The 15,943-nt window shown below is 27.7% G+C and overlaps 2 protein-coding genes across 2 annotated transcripts; both read left to right on the top strand.

Annotated features, from left to right (window-relative positions):
* Positions 1 to 1,095: 1,095 nt before the first annotated feature.
* LOC145832246 (putative ATP-dependent RNA helicase DHX35) lies at positions 1,096 to 5,436 on the top strand. Its single transcript, XM_082939568.1, has 2 exons — positions 1,096 to 2,259; positions 4,521 to 5,436. Exons 1-2 carry the CDS (start codon positions 1,106 to 1,108, stop codon positions 5,434 to 5,436), a joined length of 2,070 nt encoding a protein of 689 aa, XP_082795694.1. The 5' UTR covers positions 1,096 to 1,105.
* Positions 5,437 to 5,893: 457 nt separating this feature from the next.
* Positions 5,894 to 14,223, top strand: LOC145831806 (synaptotagmin-like protein 2). Its single transcript, XM_082939148.1, has 10 exons — positions 5,894 to 6,054; positions 6,358 to 6,483; positions 7,920 to 7,985; positions 9,069 to 9,214; positions 10,277 to 10,406; positions 11,243 to 11,361; positions 11,450 to 11,578; positions 12,528 to 12,651; positions 13,311 to 13,451; positions 13,923 to 14,223. Exons 1-10 carry the CDS (start codon positions 5,905 to 5,907, stop codon positions 13,995 to 13,997), a joined length of 1,206 nt encoding a protein of 401 aa, XP_082795274.1. The 5' UTR covers positions 5,894 to 5,904; the 3' UTR covers positions 13,998 to 14,223.
* Positions 14,224 to 15,943: the final 1,720 nt, after the last annotated feature.

Below are 15,943 nucleotides of genomic sequence, written 5' to 3'. Positions count from 1 at the left end.
ACCCATTGAAAATAACTGTCACAATTCTTTAAAAAAATACAAGGCATCTTTTGTTTATTAGAAAAACATATTCAACTTTGTTGAAAAATACTTACTTATAAAAAATATGAATTTATTCTTTCAAGACTTTGTTTTACAAACTAAGCTTTGGTCAAAGACCTCGTTAGTGCTAAAATAAATCTTTTTACCAGTAAGATATCTTAGATCTTATCAAAGAGAGTTTGTACTTAAGCTTAATTTAATAGGACCATAAACTTGATGTACAAGGGATTTAATCTCAACTAATATACAAAAGCCAGGCTATAAAAAGCAATTAATTTTTTTTCTTCTAATGTTCATGAGATCATCTTATAAACTTTTTTTTAAGTTTGTAAAAAAACCTAAGCTAAATTTAAGACCTTTTTTAAAATTCTTTAAAATAAGTGTAGAACAGATAACTTAACCAAGAATAATTCTTTATATGTACTATATATTTAAAATTATAAGATTGTTAAATAAAAATGACTTTTTTTTCAAGTCCTAGTTTATTTTACAAATTCCATGCATATATTAAAATAGTATAATGTAATCAAAATACTCCAAATTTTATAATTTTATACAACATTTATAAAAACAACAGTTAAAATCTACTGTACTTTTTGAGCCAAAACACACATTCATTTATGGCTTATTTTAAGATTTAACTAAACAAAAGCTAATAATTAGGAAATGTTAAAAAATAAATGTAAAAATTTAATTAGATTTTCATTTAGATGAGTTAAAAAAACTTAAAGACAAGTTTTAAATAGTATTTTATACAATATTATAGTAGATGATTATAATAATTGTGTATTAAAACATATTAATTTTTATTGTAAAATAACAAAGTTTTGTTAGTAAAAAAATTATCAGTGTATTTTACAGTCATGAAATAGTTATACTTTTTTCTAAAGTTATGAGTGTTAAACGTTTAATTTAAACTTATCTCTTAATTTAATGTAAATATGTTTTTAAGTTTTAGACTCAATTAATTTTATAATACTTTCTTTTTATAAGTCACATATTTTTTCTTAAACTTGTTGTAATTAAAACTACTATTAGTTAAACAGATTTAATTTAAATAACTATGAGTAATCAAAGCCGAAAAGTGAAGTTCTGGAGACCAGGGACTGAAGGACCAAAGGAAGAAGTTCTGCAGGAAAGAGGACAGCAGGAGATAGTGTACAACAAATGGGCCAACCTTTCAATAAGCAATCAGCGCAATAAACTGCCAATATTTAATTACAGGAACCACATACTTTACCTTTTGGAACATCACCAAACCTTGATCATTGTCGGTGAAACTGGGTCAGGGAAAAGCACTCAAGTTCCCCAGTACCTAATGGAATCAGGGTGGCTTTTTGACTCAAAGATTGTTGTTACTCAGCCAAGGAGAATTGCAGCAATCAACCTCGCGTCCAGAGTGGCCGAAGAATGCGGGTCCATACTTGGTGATGAAGTTGGATACGCTATCAGGTTTGAAGAATGCTGTGACCACAAAACAACCAAAATTAAGTATGTGACTGAAGGTATTTTACTCCGTGAAATGATGTCTGATCCCTTGTTGAAAAAGTACACCTGTGTAATGATAGACGAAGCTCATGAGAGAAACATAAACACAGACTTGTGTGTTGGCTTGCTGAAAAAAATTCAGCGCAAAAGAAAAGACCTGAGAGTGATTATTTCATCTGCAACTGCCTGCGCGGAAAAGTTTGAAGCTTTTTTTACAACAAAAGACAGCAAACCGGCGTTGCTTTCAGTTGAGGGCAGAAACTATCCGATTGAAGTTTTTTACAGTAAACACCCAGTGAGCGACTACTTGAAAGCAACATTTGACACTGTCATGCAAATTCACTTTTCAAATGAGGAAGGGGACATACTGGCCTTCTTGACGGGCCAGGACGAGGTTGAAAAAGTAGTTCAAATGCTGATAGACCACTTGAGAAACCTTCAGAGCGAAGGAAACAAGCGGCACTTGAAAGTATTGCCTTTGTACAGCACTTTGCCTCCTCAAGAACAAATGAAGGTGTTTGAAAAAAACAGCAGGAGGACCAGGCGCGTGATTGTCAGCACAAACATTGCAGAAACCTCTTTGACCATAGACAATGTAAACTTCATTGTGGATTGTGGCTTTGTGAAAATGAAGGTTTACAACCCAAAAACAGCAGTTGAGTCGTTGGTGGTCTGTGAAGCTTCGAAAGCGTCTCTTGAACAAAGAGCAGGTAGAGCTGGCCGTTGCAGGTAATTCAAGTTATCTTGTTTTGTAAATAATTAAAATTAAACATTTAATTTCAAAATTGCTTATTTTTTAACAACCAAGTTATGCAAAGTAAATATAAACTTGTTTTTATTTTTTTTATTGCATACTTTATTTTTTACCAAAACTGTTTGAACAGTTTGTAAAACATTTAGTATATGAATAAAAGACATAAGTTATATAATCTTGTTTTAGACTATTATTAAACAGTTTTAAAAACTGATATTCAGTATGATTTTTACTAAGAGTAACCTTTCAAAAGAGCTTTTTTAAATGTTAAGAATAAATTTCTTGAAGTTTTTTAAATCAAATACTTAAGAAAAAACATTTTTGAATACCATATTTTATGTTTTAAATTTTTTTGATTGTAATAAACTTTTTGTTAGATTTTTAAATAGTAATTTCAGGTAATCTAGCATTGCAATAATATCATTAGACTACCAATATATTTTCATTTTTTAGATATTATAAATTTATTGTAAAAAAGTATTAAATATTGATTAACTTTTAAATAAAACTTGTAATATGATAATTAAAATAGTACTAGTTTTTATTTTTTTAGTTTAATATCTTTTTGTTTTTAAACTTTCTTTTGTCACCAGTTTATAAAGGTTTTTAAGAATAGTATTCAAAATGTTATACACAATGTATATAAAAAAGTCCCTGAAGATAGTATGAAAATATTAGTTTATGTTTTAAACCATGTAAATTGTGTAATTTTATTTATTTGTAAATATTACTTAATTAGTTATATTTAGTTAAAATTAGAGCATTAGTAACATTTCTTAACATATAGGTTATATTTTAATTGATAGTTAAATTAAAATTGTTAGTTCAATATTTAAAGTTGTCTGACTTCTTTTATAAAATAGTTTTCTTAGTTTCTAGTAAGCATAGCTTACTTTTTTAACTTGCTTAAAAATGCTATTATCAGTCTTAGTAAAAATTTTTGTGATTTTTATAAATTTGAAACTGTCTGTGATTAAAGAAATAAAAAGGTTTTGTTATTTTTAAGTTACCGATTTGCTTTGATATATGTTTTTTAAGTATTTTAAACTTCACTTGATGCAAAAAAGTAAAAACATAAAGATTCAAGTTTAAATGGCCACTCTATCCTTTAATGTCCTGAGCCATTTTTACTAAAATTGTTTGAATGGTTTGTAAAGCATTAACTGTATAAATAAAAAAACATAACTTAGTTAATTTAGATTGAAAAGATAGTCAAAGAATTTAAAAATAATATGTTTAGTATAATTCTTACTGATAATTTTTTTTTGATGTGAAGAATTTTTTGATATTATATATGCTATAAATGGCTTATTAAAATTTCATGTTTTTAGTTTTAATATTTTTAAATAGATCTAAACTTCTTTAGAAAATATTTGTTTGTCATTTCATGTAGTATAAGATTTAAACGCTGTGCTTTGGTCTTCAACGACGACTTGTAAGTTTTTACAAAAACATATGTAAGCAGCTCTTGCAGTCTAGCATAAAAAACTGTTATTGTTATAATTTTCAAAACAGCTATAATTTAATATTAAGAAATAAATAAATTTCAGGAAATTTTCAGTTCTGTAGCAACTTGTAGGGAAAACTAAACTTAACAGTACCTTAACAGAACAGTACTTTTGTTTTATCTATAACTTGATGTTTTTTGAAAGATTATAAGTCCTCAAAAAATCTTATTGTAAACTATTTACAGTAAAAGAATAAAGTAAAATAGAAAGTAATTAATTTGATTATGTTATTTACTTTAAAAAATTAACTCTTGTCTTTACAAATTTGTAACCAGAATATTGTGTAATGACTTTTTTGAAACAAGTGTTTATATAGTTATGGTGTTTTTAATTTCCTCAAACTATTTTAATTTAAATAAAACTAGGGCATTATCACTAATGTTGATTTTATATTTAAATATAAGTTATGTAAAGTTGTTAGCTCAATGGCTAAAGTTGCCTAATGTTCTTTAAAATATTATTTTTCTTAGGTTTTTTACAAGCAACTCATACTCTTTTTCAACCCTCCAAACTTTATTATAGACAAGTTTAGTTGTTTAAAAGTATTCTGTGAATTTGTTGTACAATAAATTTCAACTTTTTTTTATAAATTACTGTTGTTCATAACATTCACTTAAGAATGTTATCATTTAAGCTGTATGTGATGAAAAACCACACTACCACTTAGCTAAATTTTCTTCCTTGTGTGTTCCATATCCACAAACATTAAAAAGGTTCTGTTTTCACAGGAACGGAAAGGTGTTCAGGCTGTTCCCTGAAAGCTGCGTGGATGCCCTCAACGAGTTCACCGCTCCGGAGATGCAGAGGAGCAACCTGGTGGGAGTCATCCTCCAGCTGAAAGCGCTCGGAGTCGACAACGTCCTCCGCTTCTCCTTCCTCTCGCCCCCTCCCGCCCAGTGCATGGTCCGCGCCCTGGAGCTCCTCTACGCGTTCGGCGCCGTCGACCCGGACGGGGCGCTGACCCGCGAAACCGGCAAAAAGATGGCCGAGTTCCCGCTGAGCCCCACGTTCGTGAAGCTGCTGCTCGACAGCGAAAAGTTCGGCTGCTCGGAGGAGATCGTCAGCATCGCCGCCCTGCTGCAAGTGCACCAGGTGTTCGTGGTTCCGAAGGGGAGCGAGCGGATGAAGGCCAAGATCGAGCAGAGGAAGTTCGCGGTGGCGGAGGGGGACCACGTGAGCCTGCTGAACGTGTACGAGGCGTTCGTGGGCGAGGGAAACAGGTCGAAGGGATGGTGCGGGTCGTACTACCTCAACTACAAGGGGCTGAAGCGGGCGGACAGGATCCGGCAGCAGCTGGTGAAGTACCTGAGCAGGTTCAACATAAAGCCGAAGTCGTGCGACGGGGACATTGAGGTGGTGCAGAAGTGCATCACTTCAGCGTTCTTCGCCAACGCGGCCAGGCTGCACAGCGACGGCACGTACAGGGGGCTGCACAACACCGAAGTGAAGCTGACCATCCATCCCACGTCGGTGCTGAGCGCCGAATCGCCGCCCAAGTGGATCGTCTTCAACGAGGTGATAGAAACTTCCAAGCTGTTCGCCAGGGACGTCACTGTCATAAAGCCCGAGTGGCTGACAGAATTAGCGCCCCATTTTTACCATGAAAACTTTGCTGACAGCTCTGTAAAGAGAGCAAAGTTTTAACGTTTTATTTTATTTTTTTGAAATCATATTCATGTATTTTTAAAGGTCAAGCTGCTTTCGCATCCTTGGAATTGTTACTTAGGAAATTTGTTTTAAAGTATAAAATTTTAATATTTTCTTCTAAATTTTTTGTTAATATTATTGTGTTTTATTTAAATTAGAACATTAATTACATTTACTAGTGTGTACTTGGTTGATCAGAGTTCTTAACCTAAAAAATCGTTGAAAACATTACTAACCTGTTTAACTGTATAAAAGCATTTATTAAGCATTATTTAAAATAAACGTTATATTAGATTATTATAAATCTTTATCAATTAAGTTTTTTTTAAATAATTACAATTTTCTTATTTATTTTACTGATTTAAATGTGCTATAAAAAAAAAAGTATGATCTTTTCTTTACTTTCTTAGCTCTTTTTTTTCTAAACAAAAATTGTTACCAACTAGATATTAAGTATATAAAACTATGGGAACAAAAAGTTCAGTGCTGAAACAAAGCAGTTCAACTGAAAATGATTTTGAAGGAGTTATAGTGGAAAATCAATCCGCTGATATTACTGGTGCTGATAAGAAAACTGAAGAAGAATTGATTCAAGAAAAACATCAAATATATTTGGTTAGCACCCTCTTAACAAAAATTGTTTTACATTATTGTCATAGTATATAGTCCAAAAAATTTCACACAAAACTTTGTTATCTACAAATATTTATTTATAAGAATTTTATATTTTATACACTCTTCAATAAGCATTTGTTACACAAAATTATAACTTTTCTAAGACATTATGTTTCGTTTTAAATATATTAAATTAAAGCTATTTAGTTTTCTTAGGGTATGTTTATGAGATTTAGTATTAAATCTGTCAAATTCTTAAAAAAAACATAAGCAGACCAATTTAAATAATGAATAATTTCACAGAACAACATGTTCAAGTTGAAAAGTTTGTTCAAAAAGTTAGACCCGAGCGTTCTTAATCAGTTTGGTAAAATTCAAGGAGAGCTAAAAGTGTCCTGCAAATACACACAGTCACTTCTGCTCGTTAAAGTAAGAACACTTTTTTAATAAGTTTATAAATATAAAACCTGGTATGGGCAACAAAATATTTTAAGAACTCGATATCAAATGTTGTTGATAAGTTTTTTTTTCCAATAAAACTGTTAAATAGGTGAAAACAAATTTACATGCAGATTTTTTGGGAAAGGGAACATGATTAAGAACTTATTATGTTCTTTGTATCATATTTTAGATTTTTATGTCAGCTTTTTTTTCTATATTATAAGTAATTGTTTATAAGGTAAAACTTTTTTTACATTATTTTTATTTATAAAAGCTAAAGTGTATTTTTACACTGATTAATAACTTTGTAGTTATCACTTAATGTTAAATTCGTACTTGTTTGTGAAAGTTTCAGATAAAAATGAATAAAGAAGAAGAAATTTTTTACTACCGATTTCTCTTAACTTTTGAAAACTTGCTAAAACTTATCTCTTCCTTGGTTTTTAAAGCAACTTAGCTTTAATTTTTAATAAATGTTCCTTGCAATATTAAGAACAACTAGTAGGAACAAAATTAATACTCCTTTCGAAAAACTGATTATTACTTTTTGAATATTAAACTGAGAAAAACTAGAAACTAAAAAAAACTGATTACGAATCAACATAAAATGTCTTGGAAATTTAAATTTTAGTAAAAGGACAACAGCAATGTTCTAAAACATTCAATTTCAAATCAGAAAAAAACTAGTATTTTTGGTTTATCTACTTACATTTTTACGACTAGTTAGTAAGTTTTATCAAAATGCTACTTTTCATTTAGGTTTTGGTTGAAGTTATCTAAAGATTTATTTAAGTCCACACTTATAGATCATAGTTTTGAAATGTGTTAAAAAGATTGATACATTATTTTTTTGCTATTCTTTTCAGAAATTAATGATTCTATAGCTCATATTTAAACTTCACGAAATTATTTGTTATAGTTAGACTACTTACAAAAAGAAAAGTAACTTTTTTTTAATATTTATGTTATTCGTTACAACTATTGCGCAAGATTGCAGTGATATAAGTGTTCTCACATGTATGTATAACAATCACAGTGTGGCCAGAAACCAGTGTAGTACAAATTCGATTTGACACAAAAAGTCTATCATAAATATTAAAAAAAATTGTCATCATAATTTTTTTAACCAAAAAACGTATTTAAAATAGCTTTACAGTCTCTTTACAATGGTGTTATACTACTACACAGTTTTTAACCTTAAACTTGAAATAGACCCAAAAACGTGTACTTTTAAAAACCTTGAAGAAATTAAACAAAATCATTTGGCAACCCTGTAATTAGAAGAAGCAAATAAATGTTCCTTTTATGAAATGTTATTTGTAATTTTTAAGTAATTTTCAATTTCTTTTTATATCCAACTATTATTTTAACGATGTATAAATATTTTTAAGTGATTATTTTTATCTTACTCTAAATATTTTTAGGTACTGCTAGCCCAAGATCTTACACCAAAAGATATTAGAGGAGAAAGAACAGATTCTTATGTTAAGGTTTGTGTTGAGCACTTTTTATTATGATTGTAGTAAATTAAGTCACTCTAATGTTTTGTTTAAAAAATATACTAGTTTTTACTCTTTGCTAAAGCTTTTTACTTAAAATATTCATTTGAGCATACTTTAAATAAAGTTAAATGTATAAAGGGATTTTATATTTAACTCTTATATTCTTACATATAAACAGCTTGCATACAGGTTTTTTAGCCTATAATTAAAACTTTTAACTTCTTATTGAAAGATATATGGTCTTTTACGTCTTATCCAATTAAGTACTTAATTTAATAGTATTAAGATTTTTTATTTGTAAAAACTTAATGTCTTTAAAAGAATTTTAATTGTGTCTATAATTACTTTTTTTGTATTTCGTTATAATTGAAGCGTTTATTAGTCAATTTATTTACCTATACAAGCTTTATCACTTATCTTTATTGAACAATTATATTAACATGGTTAAGTAATTAAACTTCACTTTATGATTTAAACTGTTAAACTTAGTTTTTAAAGACAAATAGTTGTAATCTGCTATAACTTATATAATCAAATAGGTTGATGCGGTGTTTCGACAATCATTTATATTTTGTTATCGTTTCCATATTATTAACATACATTTTATTTACACTTTTTACTTATTATTCAAAATGTAACCCTTCATATTGATGATCAAAATTAGTTTACTACAATTGGAATACATAGACTATATATTGTTTTTTTTTATTAAGTGTTGTTTTTAGTTTTGTCTGACTTATAAATAGTAAATAAAATAGAGATATTAAATTAAGATAAAGTTCTTTGAGCCTTTACTTTCGTTTTCAAAACTTACTTTTCAAATACATTTAAATGGAAAATACTATTAAATGTTAACAAACTAAAAGAAAGTGTTTTTAAACATTCTAGATATTTCTATGAGTTTTTATTTAAGCAAAGTTGAGAAAAACATAAACATCGGGAAACTACATTTTTGTTGTTTCTTGCTTTAGGATTGTATAGAAATTGACTGAAAATTTCAATTCTGATTTTTTATTTAGTAAAATTACTTACCTGATTTCATACCTTATTTTTTCAAATCTAATAAAACAGGTCGAATTATTGGTAAAGCACGAACCTAAAAATGCTGAAGGATATTTGAACACAACCAAAATTATTAGAAACTCTCTTGATCCTGTGTATAATGAAATATTTTCTTTTCAAATCGATGAAAAAGATCTTGAGTTTGCTCAGCTAAGGTGAACTTATCAAATTTTATATTTTACTCTCAATTTCAACTGTTTTTTGTTTATTACAAAATTTTCATTTGTTTAAAATTATAGGTTGATTTTTTTACGCATTACAATAATGAAGTTGGGTTTTAAATGTTTAACTTTGTTTTAGTATATAATTTTTAAACGTGTTCATTATTATACTTTAAGTATCTAAAATAGATAAAATATTTTATATTGCTCAGAAGTCATTAAGATAGCTTATTTAATGTATATAGAAGTAAGTGTTTCAATAAACTGAAGCTTATTATCTAATTATCTACTTTCACCAAAATAAAAACAAAACTTAACTAGTGATCTACAGTCACCGGGTTTTATTTTGAATTTTTTCCTTAATATCTAGTGTAAGTTTCAAATCTCCCCTTAAGTACGCCTAAGACTTTTTTTTTTCTGCTGTTTGCCATGACCTCAAAGTATATAATGTCTTTTTCAGAGTTCTTTCCTCAAATACATATATAACCTATTTCTCATCGTTTTTTTATCAAGCACCCCGTGTAGACCACTGCTCTAGAATTTTATAACCAATATAATAATAACTGGAAGGAGCTAAAACGAGTAGGGTAAATTCAATGGTCAACCGGATCTAAATAGGACTTATCTGGCCGAAACCGGATACTAGATTCGGTAGATCACTAACTTCAATCAATTTTCAAGGGTATAAAAGTTATTAGGATAGTTAAGGTTACATCACCTATTATTTTGTTTTCTGTTACTGTGTTTTTATCTAAGAATTCTGATTATTGAAGACTATTCAGATTTTGACTTAACGAACTCATGTACAACTAAAATTCTCTTTGACAATTTATAGAAAAGTTATTAAAGTCGACATTCAAACCTAATAAAAGATAGTAAAACTTACAATGATATTTTATGTGAACCAAAAAAAAAGTAATTCTTCAGGGCAGGTATAAATATTTTCAAAACACTCTTGCTTCTCTTTTGTCAGTTATTTACAGATAAAATAATGTGTATGATACTTTACATCAAAGTCAAATAATTTACAATAATAAATTGAAGTAATTTCTCCAGATTTTCAGTTTTAAGTCACGACGCAGCAACAGAGGACGACTTCATTGGTGAGGCTTACTTCGACGCAAGCTGCTTTATTAAAGAAAAATCCGAAAATTTGAAGACAGAATGGCTGCAGCTGAAGCCAAAAGTATTTTTAAACTTTATTGGTTTAACACGTAACAATGATTCTTTAAAGTATATTTGGTTTGGCAGCATTATACTGGTTAAAGCGTATTCAAATTCTTACAACCTAGTTTCGCACAATGTTAAGGGATTGTGAATTATTTCTTTTAAAGCTTATTTTTCCTTTATTGTCTTTATTATTTAGAACTTGTTGTACAATTTTGTTTGAGTCGGCTGCAGTAGTAATATTTTACAACTGTTTTCATTTATAATACTATGCAAATGAAGTAAAGTAGTTTTACAACAGTACATTACCCACTTTACCTAAAAGTTTAAATCTGAACCCATGCCCCTAACAACCTACCTAAACATATATAAAGTAAGTAGTTTTTTTGTTTTAAGGAAAGAGAAGTAAAATTTTAGCAAAGCAGGAGCGCCTAGAATTTGCAGCTGACAGTTTTTATTTTTGTCAACTTCAAACTATACTTTGAGTTATGGCCAAAATATTTTTTCAAACTTAATAAACTATAGTTATTGTAAGCGATTATGAATTGTTTATTTTCCTAAAAAGTTTTTATAAATTGGAACTTCTAATAAATTTTAAGTTTTGAGATGTAACTCTTTTAAAGTCTTGAATTTTCGTGTAAACAGTTACTAAACTTAAACACAAAAACTTTAAAGGTTTAAAGCTTTCTAATAACTCTAATATGAAGTCATAACTTTTATATATTATGCAAAAATATATAAATTACATTTTATTGCTTTTGTTTTTTAAAAGCAAAATACATAGTTTTTTTTTTACTATTAATTTTATTTGTTGTAAACATAAACAGAAATTTACTGTTCTTATCGATTCCACAGACTGATTTAGAAATAGGAGGCTCTGTAAAGGTAAAGATTGAGCACAAAATTCCAAACAAATTGCTGATAACTGTACAAAGTTCTGAAAATGTGGGTAAAACTGCTGAAGAAACTCAGTTGTTAGTTTCATTCAAAACTAAACCACTGTATCTTGATTTTTTTTTTCAGTTATAATTGTTTCAACAAGGTCAAATATTTTATACGCAGGTTAGTTCGAGTCTACATACCTGGAGTTCCTTACTTGCACAAAACAAAAGCTGAAAATATTGAAAACAAAAAATGTATTTGGAACGAGACTTTTGAGTTGCCGGTACTGAAAGAAGAGCTTATAAATAAGTTGGCATTTATGTACAACTTTTTATTTTTTTAAATTTTATCAGTTAATATATTTTATGGTATTTTTAATGTTTTCAATTAGTTAAATTTCCAAACAAAAACATTACTATCAATAAAACGTAAATGAATTTAAATACTGGATTGTAAACATTTTTATTCCTCCTAAAAATGTTACTAAACATAGTATTTGAGCTTTTTTTTGTTTATATATGAATTTTATTTATAACATTCAAAAAGAAATATCAATTGTATATATCATTAAATTTCATACAAAAATTAACAAGCATTTTTTTGTAAACGTAATATTTCTTAAACAAACTTATTACTTCTCTATAAAAACTTTTTTCATGTTTCACTATGTGAAAATATCCTTTTAATGCATCCGTTTTTTGTTTTTGTTCATTTGTTGTAGCTTCAAGTTTATTGAAAATTTAAAAATAATTGAATAATTACCTTTTAGATACTATAAAAAAAAGTACTTTTAAGCCTTAAAAATATTAAGCTCTATGCTAAAACCTAAATTTTACCTTATACAGTGCTGCTTTAAGCATCTTAACTAAACTAATAATTGGTAATAACTGACATTATAAGTAGGTAAAATGTTAGGCTTTTTTAGTAATAAACTTTTAGGTTTTAAAACCCCTTTAAATTATTTTTTCCACAATGAAAGTTTTTAAGCAGTTCTAGTTTTTTTTAAACTGGATCAGTGTTTTTTTTTAACACAAGTTTACAATTATACTTTAACTTTTAATTAGTCAAGTTTTTCTCTACATTCTTTTATCAAAATTTGTTCTCACAAATAACAAATTTAAAACAAAATATACTTTTACTTCTTTTTATCTTAACCTAAAAGTGTAATTTCACAATAGCTGATTTTGTACAACAAACAGATTGATTTTAGTGTTAACTTTTGTTTTATTGTTGTATTTATTACCATAACAAAACACAGGTACGTCGTATTGGTGTTTTTGGACGGAACGCAAAAAGATCTGTATTTGGGAGAAACGCACGTAAGCTTGGAAAAAGTGTTCAAAAGTTCGTACGAAGAAGACGAATTTCCCATTCAAGATTTGGTTTGTTTGTGCAGCAATAAAATAAACAACGTCATTTGTTGGCTTTGCTGTTCCTCGTGAGCACAAAGCAAATTTGATTGTTACATAAATGTATAAACTAACTTTAAATATATTTTAAGAAAACTAATAGACTAGAATTTTCGATCATTAGTGATACAATTGATTTTTTTTAACTTAAGTTTTGTCACTAAATAAATTTCGTCTGTAAAATTAGAATTTTAATTGAGAAGTCTTTTATTGATTTTGGTTTAGATTTTTTTGAAGTTATGAAAAAAAACTGAGGTTTGTTTAATAAAACTATATTATTATTTTCTATAGTAATAATGTATTAGCATTAATTTTATCAAATTGTCTGGTATGGCAACTTTTCTTTTTGAATTTTTTGTCTTTATCATCTACTAAATATATATAAATTCTACCTCAAAGTGTTAACAAAGCTTTTGTTTTAAACCCATTATTATTGCTTAAAACTACTTTTAAAAACTTCTTCATTAAGTAAGTAAAATAATAATATATTTATGATAATAATTTTGCTTTCCAAAATCGCAATCATTTTTTCATTATTAATATTTTTGTGATTTTATTGTAATGTGTCTTTTCAAATTATTTTAGTGTTTCTGGTATACTAAGTAATATATAATCAAAAACCTTGATACCAGAGAGGCAGCGTGGTTGCTAGGAGCAGATGGTCGTCAAACAACATGGAGTCACGTGAGTTCAGTCAAGCGTTGCAAGCGCATGCCCAGTATTTGCATCCCAACTTTGTTTTCTCTTCGAAAATACAACAAGCTGGAAATCAGGTGAGTTGTTGATGTTGTTAGCAAAAATGTGAGTTGTCTTTTAAGTTTAGCTTTCAAAATGTTTCAGCTTTCTAAAAAAAGTTTGGTTTATCTTAAAAGTTGATCTATCTTTTAAGAAAACCCAAACTTTTATACTTTGACATTTTGTGTTAAATACTGGTCTATTCTTAACCAAAGTGATAACAACTTTTGTTTTTAATGAAATGTTTGAATTTTCTTGACGGAAACTTTTAAAATTTCCTGCATGTATTAACGAATTTCTCAGTATAAAAAATTTATAAAACTGATAATAAAATTAAGCTTATATAAAATGGCATAATAAAAGATTGACAAATAAAACTTTTAACCAAAAACTTTTTAAGTTTTAGGTTTTTTTTCAACTTTAGTTAAAGTGCATTTAGTCTAGTATATTCCAGAACTTAGTCTTTGTTATGATATATGTTGTCATCCTTGTTTTAAAACTTCATACAGGCCATTTCAGTTCGAGTTCCGAAAGTTTCTGCGAACTCAAGACTCCGTCTCTACAACGGAACGCTTGTACACTAATCAATTTTAATTTTACCAATCAATTTTGTAGCCGCTCAAATATCCTTTGCAATAGCTTTTAACTTGCTCTTTTAATCACTGTGAGTTTATCACTGTTTTACATGCACTGCACTGTTATATTTCTTAAAATCTTAGATCTTTCTATAAATTTCCAAGATGTATAACTAAACATGTTTTTTTTTTCAATTATATTTGTTTAAAGACAGATCACTTTAAATTTATTTGTTTCCGTGTGTCTTATTAATTGTGTAAAAAAGTAATTAAATGGAAGAAGACAAACATAAACGTAGTGATGAAAAAAATGTTTTTTCCTTGTTATATAGCTGAATTAGTGATTTTCGTTCATTACGACTGAGCGTAAAAAGTTATTAAGCTCATATCAGTCATATGAAAAGTATGTATAATCTGTAATTATTGACACAGCACATTTTTGATACAATTTATAAGTTCAAAAATCTGTTAAGTTATTTTTGTTTATTGTTTTGGATAAGAAATACCAAGGTAATATTAGTTATAACATTACTACAAATAACAAAAGCTTAGCTTTAGAAAAAAATTCAGTGCGTTCAAATTTTCTGTACACAGCAGTTTTTTTTTTTTTATTTAGTAGTATGTAGGGGAACGGCTCATTTTCAATACGCGTTTAATTATCATCCAAAATTTTACCCACCTAACTCTTTTCTTTCCAATCTTCTTTGTCATATCAACAATACTGGTTGTAAAGTTCATAATTTATGTGATCTAAGATGCTATTTGTATATATTTATTATATATATTTGTTTTTAGTTCGTATATAGAATTTATACTTACTTACTATCCCTTAATAATATTTATATATATTAATTTCTAAACCTTGTTTTTCATTTATCTTATTTAGCAAGCCTTATACAATTTATATTTATTTAAAAAAATGTTTTACTTAATTTTAACTCTTTTTAAACAAACTAAAGTTTATTTTAGATGTTTTAGATTACTTGAACTTTAAATAAGTTATAACATGAACCTAGCATCTGTTTAACTTATGAACCTACGTAAGCATTACCACTCTTGAAACGATATTAAAGTTGCTTTTCTACGTTTTAAAATTAGATAAATTTGTTTTATGTTTCAAAAATAATTAAAAACTTTGATATTACTAAATTCGATTAAAGTTTACTGAATGGAAAATCAGATGAAAATTGATCGTATTGGAATTTATAGTCTATTACTGCGTACATTTTAGAAAACACAAAAATTTTAAGTAGGAACTGGATCATTTTTATAAGAATCTTTTTAAAGCTAATTTTAGATCTCCTTTTAAATAACTGGATGATATTTACTGTTATAATGTTTTATTTATTTGTTTTTATAAAATTCACCAAGCACATTTTACTGACAGCATGTACTTATATGTTAAAGTTTTCAAGGTCTAATATACAATAATAAATTCAATCAATAAACACATGCCCTTTACTCTCATTAGTCTAATTAATATCAACGTGTAGTTTTTAATGTGGCTACAAATCACAATATCTTGACCACTAAGGCATTATTAATATTTTCTTGAACAGCTCAGAAATTTCAATAGTTTTACTTAAAAAAAATTAAAACTGATCAAATCACACTGCTAGTTATGATATGATGTATAAAAGCGTCATAATTTCAGTGGAAAAATCGTTAAGTTGATATTTTTTGAAAAACTCTAAAATATTTTACTTCACTTGTACAAAAAAAAAAATATTGGTTCAAGGACCTGGTACACAAAAAGACCTCTCAGTCATCGAGTTGCATACCCAACTAACTTATATCAATATGTATGTATAACAATGTCTATAAAATCACTACTCATAATTATGAAGTTAAATTTTGATATTTTAATGAATAAATACTTACCTTCAAACATTTTTAATTGAAAATCCTATAAGCTTAAAAGTTCTACAATTTTATGTTTTAATTTTATATTGCTA

This window comes from Thalia democratica, chromosome 3 (genome assembly GCF_965202585.1).
Source record: "Thalia democratica chromosome 3, ktThaDemo2.hap1.1, whole genome shotgun sequence".
Taxonomy (NCBI): Eukaryota; Metazoa; Chordata; class Thaliacea; order Salpida; family Salpidae; genus Thalia; species Thalia democratica.
Note: the sequence above shows the minus strand (reverse complement) of the source record. Positions and strands in the feature narration are given on the sequence as shown.

What these genes read in the sequence shown, in the direction of transcription:
- LOC145831806 (XM_082939148.1), top strand. Translation starts at nt 5,905, where the DNA reads ATGGGAACAAAAAGTTCAGTGCTGAAACAAAGCAGTTCAACTGAAAAT. An exon ending in GAACAGATTCTTATGTTAAG is followed by an intron (nt 7,986 to 9,068) that starts GTTTGTGTTGAG and finishes CTAATAAAACAG; the next exon opens with GTCGAATTATTGGTAAAGCA. An exon ending in GGCTGCAGCTGAAGCCAAAA is followed by an intron (nt 10,407 to 11,242) that starts GTATTTTTAAAC and finishes TCGATTCCACAG; the next exon opens with ACTGATTTAGAAATAGGAGG.
- LOC145832246 (XM_082939568.1), top strand. Translation starts at nt 1,106, where the DNA reads ATGAGTAATCAAAGCCGAAAAGTGAAGTTCTGGAGACCAGGGACTGAA. An exon ending in GGTAGAGCTGGCCGTTGCAG is followed by an intron (nt 2,260 to 4,520) that starts GTAATTCAAGTT and finishes CTGTTTTCACAG; the next exon opens with GAACGGAAAGGTGTTCAGGC.